The sequence below is a fragment of the Urtica dioica genome, chromosome 4 (genome assembly GCF_054948205.1).
Source record: "Urtica dioica subsp. dioica isolate 48M chromosome 4, U.dioica_male_clone48M_v1_H2, whole genome shotgun sequence".
Taxonomy (NCBI): domain Eukaryota; kingdom Viridiplantae; phylum Streptophyta; class Magnoliopsida; order Rosales; family Urticaceae; genus Urtica; species Urtica dioica.
The window spans coordinates 45,651,999-45,662,656 of NC_142759.1; the positions used below are offsets into that span (position 1 = coordinate 45,651,999).

General features: G+C 41.1%; 1 protein-coding gene across 1 annotated transcript; it reads left to right on the forward strand.

The window, feature by feature from the left end:
- The first annotated feature begins 4,496 nt into the window (after positions 1-4,496).
- LOC149401658 (uncharacterized) lies at positions 4,497-7,964 on the forward strand. Its single transcript, XM_089610828.1, has 2 exons — positions 4,497-5,037; positions 7,909-7,964. Exons 1-2 carry the CDS (start codon positions 4,497-4,499, stop codon positions 7,962-7,964), a joined length of 597 nt encoding a protein of 198 aa, XP_089466954.1.
- The last annotated feature ends 2,694 nt before the right edge of the window (positions 7,965-10,658 follow it).

The following is a 10,658-nucleotide window of genomic DNA, read 5'->3' on the forward strand; positions in this document are numbered from 1 at the left end:
AAACGGTTTTTCAAGATTCAAACTAGTTTTGTAAAAATTCAATTTCAATTAAACATTCAAAAATCAAAACATTTTAATCTTACACATCATGTTTATAATCTTATGAAAAACATTTTTGCTCAAGAAATTTTTCTCATTAGAGTTCTATAACTCATGGTAGTGGGGCTGAAAATCAGGAATTCTAAAAAACTGGACTTTTGGAACAGCCGCGCACCTCGGAGTAAAATCGCCATAACTGGCGGGTCCGATGTCCTTTTGACCCAAAACCGGTGGCATTGGAAAGAGGACAGACAGAAATTTAATTTTATTTAAGAATCATTAAATTTAGATTTCGGAGAAGAGAGTTATGCCACTTTTACTGCGGGTTCTACTCCAGCTTGAAGAAAAAGAAATCATTAAAGTTTGTACTTTTTAGGTGCGAAAAGGAATCGAGTGTAACGGAATGTTTAATGAAGTTGTTAAAGCTTTTATTTGTGTTTTATTAGCAAGGTAATAACATGATATAAAATAAATAACAACATGCATAAAACGATTCAAGTAAATAAAAGAAACTAGTAAGACAAGAAAACTAGTCACCAAAATTACTCGAAATTTTCTCAAACTTAAAAACACGTTTTTCAATATAAAAAAAAAACTTTTAGAACTGATTCTAATGTGTTTTAATAACATCCCAAACTCATAGAAAATCAACATGATTTTTAATTTAATGTCAAGAGCAATAAATTAAAAAAAAATCTAAGAAAACAATCCTAACTTGTCACAAAATTAGTAAACTTTCGAAAACGATTTTCAAGCTCATAATTTTAAGTACATGTACATGCATATCTTTGACCATAGCTCTGATACCATTTGTTGGAATCGATCTAGGGTTTAAGAAAAATTTTAACGCTTCGTTAAGCGGCGGAATTTTAAAAATTTTCTTTTTCAAGTAAAACAGTTTTTACTAACCTAGACAAAGAGCAAGCACATGTAAATAAAAATTAATATGAGCATAGAAGTTTACTAACCTTTTTAGAAGCTTGAACGTTGAGAAGCTTTTGGAAAAAGGTTGCAACGTTCGTCTCCCCTCGCAGCACGTCTCTCTTCCTTCCTCGGCAACTCGAGCAACCACGAAAGTTTCTATCACTAAATCACTCGAGAGAAAAGGAATTAGTGTGTGGGCACTTTTAAACACTACGACTTAAGAACGAGTCTTGAAGTCGCAGAGCTAAACACTAGGTCAAATGAGGACCTAGGTGCCAAAACAAAAACCGAAAATTAACTAGAGAGAGAGAGAGAGGATCGGCCAAGTTCTTGAGAGAGAGTCTCTCAAATCTCTTAAACTTGGATGAATGAAATGTGAAGAATGGGGCTCCTATTTATAGGAGAGGTCTCACCTTCAATAAGGTAGTTTCCTCTTCTATAGAATATCACATATTCATGAGCTAATTTCCTATTTTCCTTCATGAGATACTCGGCCAAGGCAGCCTTCTAGAAGGCTTGGATTTGTTTCCTTTTTTGTTCCTTGCCTTGCCTTGACTCTACTTGGCCGAAATTCCTATTACCTTGTATAGGAAATTTGTTTCCTCTTTTTCTTTTGGCAAGTATCTTGATACATTCATGCACAAAATATTCTCTCTTTCTTTGGGTATGTTGGGCGCCTAAACCATCTAGGAAAGGCTTCTAGAAGCTTTTCCATTTGTTCATGACAACATGGAAAAGGCCTTTAAGAATTTTCAATAAAATTCTTACCAAATGAAATTAATCCACAAGGCCCAATAAATCTAATTTTGGCCGAGTGTTACTTGTCATCAAATGACCATGTCAAAAATTTATTGACATTCATTTCATCCTATGTCTCAAAAGATAAAAATACCCTTTTGACAATTTTCGTTCTTGTTTTGACTTAGCTTCCAGTTTAACTATTCCTACTCGATGTGATTCGTGACAGTGACCTCAAGGATCTAAATGAACAAAGCTTGAGCTAAACACTTGGACTCAAAAGTTCACAAAACCTTTTCCAAGTTTAGCTTAATGTCAATTGACTCCACTAAAGAGTTGACACTGAAAATCTCTCGGTTCAAATGAATTTATTTTCTACTCAAGAATTCAACCTAATTGTAATGAGTGGATCCACAGAATATTATCAGTGTTTACCCTTCATGAATATCATCAGCTAGTCGGGATTTACAAAATTACCATTTTACCCTTCTAGCTGTTATTTCCTCAACTCATTTGTCGCTTGTGAATAAGTTAGAAACAATGTATTGACAAGGAGCTAACAAGTCACATTGTTTCATCCAAAAAAGTCAAGACTCAATTTGGACACTGGCCAGTTCATTTATTCACACTCCAAGGAACAAAGCATGAGGTGATATGCATTGCATTTCAGCAATCTTGTACATGAATTCCATATCTATGAGAACTTCACAAAGTTACTCATGACATTCTCACAACTTAGTACTTCACCAATAGGCCTTGTTCGGAATCACATAGTGAGTCCGAACTCTGACTTTCTCAAATGAGAATACGTAAGGTGTGAAATGACATGTCTCATTTCAGGATTAAGGTAGGCACGATGCAATTCATACGTAGTGACTTAGAGACATAAGAGGTTAAATGGTTTGTTCTTATCTTGTCTCTAGAAGTGCACTGGTCAATTAAGTACCTTCAGAAGATACCTAGAAGAACTATAGAGTCTCCAACTCTCAATGCCTCATAACCAGACATCATAGATTCTTCTAACAATCATACTGAGGTCAATAGTCCTTTGACCCTTAGATTGCGAATATATCGTTTTAAGCAAACTACAAAGAGTTTGTTCATGCAAATCTACATTTGTCTCTTCGTAAGTTGTTTAGTTTGTTTATGGACTAAAGACTAATGTTTTATCATAAAGCTTCAAACAGACAAGGAGGAATGAATGAACGTTTTAACTTTTTATTAATGAATAAGCAATCACAAGCAAGGGTCTTAATGAGACTTTATTACATCAAATGTACAATATAAAGATTACAACTCTTCTTGTGGGCACCATTGACAATAGAACTTCCCTGAGGTCGATAACTCAAGCCTTGCTGGGACCTCATTTCGTCTCCTCGCTGCGGCTGACTCTCCCATCTTGATGGGGATCTGAATCTTTTTCTTGATTCGCTCTGCTTTAGGCCCGCAGCTTCAGAATGTGCTGCAGCCATTGGTTTCGGTGCAGGAGTCCGATCACCCTCGCGCCAACTTGGAATCCGCAAAGCTCTCTGCACAGCGTTAGCGTATGAGCGAGGTCCATCATCGCCGCTATCCACTTGGCTCACGATATCCACATTGAGCCCGTGCATGTATTTCGTCTTTCTAGCCTGATCAGTAGGGACTAGGGAAGGAGCGAACCTGGCTAACGTGTGAAACTTTGTCGTATATCCTGATACCGACATTGAACCTTGTCGTAGGCTCATGAACTCGCGTACCTTGTTCGACAGGTTAGCTTCACTCAGGTACTTCCCGTGAAACAGATTGAGGAAATGGACCCACGTCATTGAGTGGACATCCTCCGACGACGCCATCACTTCCCACCAGCCCTTAGCCTCATCCTGCTGTTGATTCACAGCGCAAGCCACTCTCTCGGTATCAGACAGCTGCATGTAGTTGAAGATCTGCTGCATTTTCTTGACCCAATTCTCCGCTGCAGCTGGATCCCCATGGCCGTCAAACGTACATGAATTCTCCAACTATAGAGTCTCCAACTCTCAATGCCTCATAACCAGACATTAGCCCTCAACAAATTTATAATCAACTACATACCAAGGGAATAACCCTCTTTACGTGCATTATTGCTTGTTAGTAAACAAGAATAGGAAAAGCTTTAAAATCGAATAATCTCAAAGATTAAGGCTTCGGCCGCTTTTCCTGAAAACTTAGCGTGAGTTCTCTCAATAAGTTCAAACGTAAGATTTATGAAACCCAGCCTCTGTTACGTGATATAATCATTCCTTAGGCTGTGATTGACCCGTTAGCACGGGGGAGACAAGAGAGGCGTGTTTAACTCTCGAATTCAAATCGATGGTAGAAGTACCGGGAGTCATATCCCGAGTCCTCAACCTAAAACACTAACGAGCATAAAAGGGAAATGAAATTTCTTTCAGGATTTATCCTGAGTCGCTCTCATGTAAGTAGCATAGGTGTGTACTCTGAGTGCAGCAGAGTACCCGAACCTTAAAGAATTGTTGTGTCGATGGTACCAAAATGAAATGAACCTTGACGGGCTATGAGGGCCTGGGGGATGGCACTGAGTACTCATTTATCGGGAAGTCGACCAAGAGTCGCACTCGATCCTATTGCCAGGTTATGAAAACCTGAAGATTGCACCTTGACGGGCTATGAGGGCCTGGGGGTTGCGCCGACGTCGAATGAAGTTGGTACCATTAGTGGATCCCAGACTGACGTTAGCCAGGTTTCGGTGCAGGAGTCGCACCCGATCCTATTGCCAGGTTATGAACTCTAATGACGTTAGCCATTGGGTCAAGAAAATGCAGCAGATCTTCAACTACATGCAGCTGTCTGATACCGAGAGAGTGGCTTGCGCTGTGAATCAACAGCAGGATGAGGCTAAGGGCTGGTGGGAAGTGATGGCGTCGTCGGAGGATGTCCACTCAATGACGTGGGTCCATTTCCTCAATCTGTTTCACGGGAAGTACCTGAGTGAAGCTAACCTGTCGAACAAGGTACGCGAGTTCATGAGCCTACGACAAGGTTCAATGTCGGTATCAGGATATACGACAAAGTTTCACACGTTAGCCAGGTTCGCTCCTTCCCTAGTCCCTACTGATCAGGTTAGAAAGACGAAATACATGCACGGGCTCAATGTGGATATCGTGAGCCAAGTGGATAGCGGCGATGATGAAGCTCGCTCTTACACTAACGCTGTCCAGAGAGCTTTGCGGATTGCAAGTTGGCGCGAGGGTGATCGGACTCCTGCACCGAAACCAATGGCTGCAACACATTCTGAAGCTGCGGGCCTAAAGCAGAGCGAATCAAGAAAAAGATTCAGATCCCCATCAAGATGGGAGAGTCAGCCGCAGCGAGGAGACGAAATGAGGTCCCAGCAAGGCTTGAGTTATCGACCTCAGGGAAGTTCTATTGTCAATGGTGCCCACAAGAAGAGTTGTAATCTTTATATTGTACATTTGATGTAATAAAGTCTCATGAAGACCCTTGCTTGTAATTGCTTATTCATTAATAAAAAGTTGAAACGTTCATTCATTCCTCCTTGTCTGTTTGAAGCTTTATGATAAAACATTAGTCTTTAGTCCATAAACAAACTAAACAACTTACGAAGAGACAAATGTAGATTTGCATGAACAAACTCTTTGTAGTTTGCTTAAAACGATATATTCGCAATCTAAGGGTCAAAGGACTATTGACCTCAGTACGATTGTTAGAAGAATCTATGATGTCTGGTTATGAGGCATTGAGAGTTGGAGACTCTATAGTTCTTCTAGGTATCTTCCGAAGGTACTGAATTGACCAGTGCACTTCTAGAGACAAGATAAGAACAAACCATTTAACCTCTTATGTCTCGAAGTCACTATGTATGAATTGCATCATGCTTACCTTAATCCTGAAATGAGACATGCCATTTCACAGCTTACGTATTCTCATTTGAGAAAGTTAGAGTTCGGACTCACTATGTGATTCCGAACAGGGCCTATTGGTGAAGTACTAAGTTGTGAGAATGTCATGAGTAACTTTGTGAAGTTCTCATAGATATGGAATTCATGTACAAGATTGCTGAAATGCAATGTATGTCACCTCATGCTTTGGTCCTTGGAGTGTGAATAAATGAACTGGCCAGTGTCCAAATTGAGTCCTGACTCTTTTGGATGAAACAATGTGACTTGTTAGCTCCTCGTCAATACATTGTTTCTAACTTATTCACAAGCGACAAAGGAGTTGAGAAAATAACAGCTAGAAGGGTAAAATGGTAATTTATTAAATCCCGACTAGCTGATGACATTCATGAAGGGTAAACATAGATAATATTCAGTGGATCCGCTCATCATAATTAGGTTGAATTCTTGAGTAGAAAATAAATTTATTTGAACCGAGAGATTTTCAGTGTCAACTCTTTAGTGGAGTCAGTTGGCATTAAGCTAAACTTAGAAAAGGTTTGTGAACTTTTGAGTCCAAGTGTTTAGCTCAAGCTTTGTTCATTTGGATCCATGAGGTCACTGTCACGAATCACATCGATTAGGAATAGTTAAACTGGAAGCTAAGTCAAAACAAGAACGAAAATTGTCAAAAGGGTATTTTTGTCTTTTGAGACATAGCATGAAATGAATGTCAATAAATTTTTTGACAAGGTCATTTGATGACTTAATAATACTCGGCCATGACTTGATCATTGGGCCTTGTGGATTAATTTCATTTCATAAGAATTTTATTGAAAATTCTTAATGGGCTTTTCTCATGTTGTCATGAACAAATGAAGAAGCTTCTAGAAGCTCCTTCTAGAGACCATTTGGGCGCCCAACATACCCATAGGAAGAGAGAATATTTTGTGCATAAATGTATCAAGATACTTGCCAAAAGAAAAAGAGGAAACAAATTTCCTATATGAGGAAACAAGGAGAATCGGCCAAGGCAACCAAGAAGGGAACCAAAAGAGGAAACTAATCCCTTGGGGATTAGCATGAGGTGGGCGCCTATCTTGATAGGAATGGGCAATAAAAGATTGCTCATAAAGGCTTGGAAAATAAGAGGAAACTACTTCTTTCCAAGGCCAACCCTTCTCCTATAAATAGGACCCTCATTCCTCTCATTCTATTCATTCCACATAAGTTAGAGATTGAGAGCCTCTCTCTCTAGAACTTGTGGCCGCCCCTCTCCTCTCTCTCTAGTCAATTTCGTTTTATTGTTTTTGCACCTAGGTCATCATTTGACCTAGAGTTTAGCTCTGCGACTTCAAGACTCGTTCTTAAGTCGTAGTGTTTAAAAGTGCCCACTCACTAATTCCTTTATTTCGAGTGATTTAGTGATAGAAACTTTCGTGGTTTCTCGAGGTGCCGAGGAAAGAAAGAGAGACGTGCCGCGAGGGAGACGAGCGTTGCAACTTTATAAAAGCTTCTCAAAGTTCAAGCTTCAAGAAAGGTTAGTAAACTTATTAGCTCATAATAGTTTTTATTTATATGTACTTGCACTTTGTCTAGGTTAGTAGAAACCGTTTTTACTTGAAAAGAAATTTTTTAAAATTCCGCCGCTTAACGAAGCGTTAAACTTTTTCTTAAACCCTAGATCAATTCCAACAGAGTCTTGCTCCTCGAGCTGAGTCATTGTGTCCACGAGTATATTAACAAATCCTCGTGTTGACCTTGATGCCTCGAGTATGGACTTTATGTTCCACGCAACTCACGAAATCTCAAGTCCCGAATGCCCAACGGGCCGGATAAACGAAGACCACTAAGGCCAACAAGAGTCCGACAAGACGGGGCGCGCGCACACATGACGCCGTGCACTGCGCCAGCCATGGGCGCGTCGCGCCAGTCAGGCGCGCGCCGTGCCAATCACGCTGCGCGTGTGTGTGGCGCATGGCGCGCCACGCCAGTCAGGAGGCACTCCGCGCCACCAAGCACGCCGCACGCGCGTGTGGTCCTGGAAGCGAGGTCCGCGCGCGCATTGCGCACGGTGCGCCGCACCAGTCAGGAGGCGCGCGCGCTGCACTCCACTCCTTGGCGGGGCGCGCTTCACCTCGAGGGCAGCGTGCTCTCCAGTCCCACATGGACGAAATAAAAGCCTCCTAGGCCCATCCAACTACTATAAATACCCCCTCTCATTGAAGGGAAAGCCATCCATTCATTCCCTTGAATACTCACTCTTCTCTCTGCTTCTCTGGATGCCATCCTTGGCCTGAAGCGAATTCTCCACGATTTCTCGTTCTCATAGATTCTGAAGCGCTCCTGGGGACTCCCGAGCGCCGCCTCTCTCGATCGAACGACTAATCCCAAGCCCACGAGTCCTCTTGCGGTTTTTGATGGAAAATCGCCTACGCGTCTAGCACACTAGACGCGTCCACCATTTTTAACAAGAAATCACCTACGCGTCTTGCATTTCCGACTAGAAATCGCCTATACGTCCGAAAGCTCCGCCACGACAAGGAACTTTTGACTTAGAGTCTCCCACGTCTCCAAAAGAGAGAAAACACACATTCTCTCTCGGGTCACTCGATCCCAGAGTATTGAGACGTCGCCAAGGACTCCTCCGCGCTCTGTTTCCTCTGTCGAGTAGACCCCCAGGCTCCGCGCCTCATAATGCGTTATGTACGCCTTGAACTACGTTCTGACCTGATCCCGCACACGGGTACGTAGGCAGCCTATACTCAAAAGGCACGGTCTGTCCTGCTCCTCAACCCTTCCCTCCTTTGAGAGGTGGGTTGATCGGAGAAAACCTAGCTCGAGACTTTCGAGTTCACACTTTTGGCCCGGGTGCGATCACTTGGTCCGGCCTTGGATCGAACCGCCCGAAGTAGGTAATCGTTGTTCATTTTTGTTCGACAACACATGTTCAAAGAATAATGCATTTTTAGATTCAATGTTGGAAACTTTGTGGATATCAAGATTTTTTTTATTCATGCACAACAAAACGATAAGCATTACTATAATGTGCATACCAAAGGAATAGACAGTCAACATTCATCGGAAAAATTTTCATCTTTTTAGCTGCGAGCGCCAAAACTTTGGCTAAGCACACCTACATTCGCAAGTATTTATAGGAAGGCTTCCTTCCTTTAAATAATTCGGATGAGGATTTGTCCTCTTTCTTCCAAGGTATCTTATTCAAAATACAACTCACCGATAGGATGACTTTCCCCCACATTTTTTTGTGGTAACCCAAACTTAGCAACACCGGATTCATCATTTCTTTGAGTGTGTGATTCTTTCGTCGGCAACACTGTTCGATTAAAGAGCATATGGTAGTGTAATCCCATGAATAATACCATGTTGTACACAAAAAGCACCAAATGGTTCCACATATTCACCTTCACGATCACTTCGTACCATTTTAATCTTTTTATTAAGTTGATTCTCAACTTCCAATTAGTACATGAAAAATTTCTTGATCGCCTCATCTATGCTCTTAAGCAAATTGACATAAAATATTTTGTATTATCAACAATAAAAGCCACAAAATATTTTTTACCATCTATCATGAGCATAAATTTTAAATCACATAAATCCGTATGGTAATAGTTAAGGGATTCATTACTTCTTTCATGACTATGAAATGATGTTCTCGTTAATTTTTCTTCAACACAAATTTCAAACTTGTGTTTTGAGCCAATATAAATTTTGGAATATAATCCAAATTAATTAATTTCCTTAACCTGTCGTAATTCACATCACCTAGTCTACCATGACATAAACTAGAAAACTCAAGCAATAATTACTTTGGCCACGATGGCAATTACATTCATTTTAAACATGCCATCTTTAATATAACCATTGCGCACATACATAACATTCTTGGAGAGTACAATCTTTTGATATTCAAAAACCATTTTAAACCTATGGTTACGTAGCAAGGTCCCATAGATGAGTTTCTTCCTAATATCATGCACATAGAGAACATTCTTGAGCTTCATCTCTTTCCCAGAGATCAACATTAGGATGACGTTGCCCTTCCCTTTGACTTCAGAGGTGGGAGAGGTACCCATGTACGGGTTCTCTCCATCTTCAAGCCGATCAAGGGAAAAGGAAACATACTTGTCAGAGCATAAATGGCAGGTCACTCTAGTGTCCAGCCACCAGTCTTTAGGGTTCGAGTCCAGCAAGTTCACCTCGGAAACCATAGCGATGTGGAGGTCTTTATCCCCATCTAGGACATTAGCTCCTTCTACTTCTTCTTTTAATGGTTTCTACAATCCACAGCACGGTGACATTCTTTGTCACAATTAACACATTTACAAATGAACTTTAGTTGATACTTCTTCTTGAATGTCCCTTCCTTGGCCCCAAGATTGTTGGTGGGTTACTTCCCCTTTGAGCTCTCACCGTGTTCAATGATGTTGATACCATCTCCAAACTGGTCGTGAACATCTTATCGGAGCCATGGTTTTCCTCTTTGATTTGAAGATGAACAACCTAGTCTTCAAAAATCATATCCTTTCATTGGTTCTTTATGTAGTTCTTGAAAATCTTCAACCCCGCAGGCAGTTTCTCGACAACCGAGGCTACTGGAATGATTCCATAATAGTAATCCATTCGGGATGAATATCGTGGATGATAAGTTGGGCTCTTGCACTCGACTCACCATGGTCTTTGAATCCACCATTTGAAACTCGAGAAAGCGGCCCAAGATATACTTCTTTGAGCCCACATCCTCGGTTTTGTATTTCCGATCCAATGAATCTCAAAGCTCTTTGGAGGAGAGTTTGGAGCTATAGACATTATTAGCGAGTCGTTAAGATTACTAATCACATCATTCCTACACAGGTAGTCAGAATCTTTCCACGCGCTAAAAGCCATTAGTATTTGTGGATCAGTTTCCTCCTCGCGAGAAGTCGGTGGATCTTTGGTCAAGAATCGCCCAAAGAACGACTTTTGTCAAGTAGAACATCTTTGGTTACCAACATTTGAAGTTCAGCCATGTGAATTTCTCGGACCTCTCGGCCAACATAACCGCGGTGGGTACGCGTT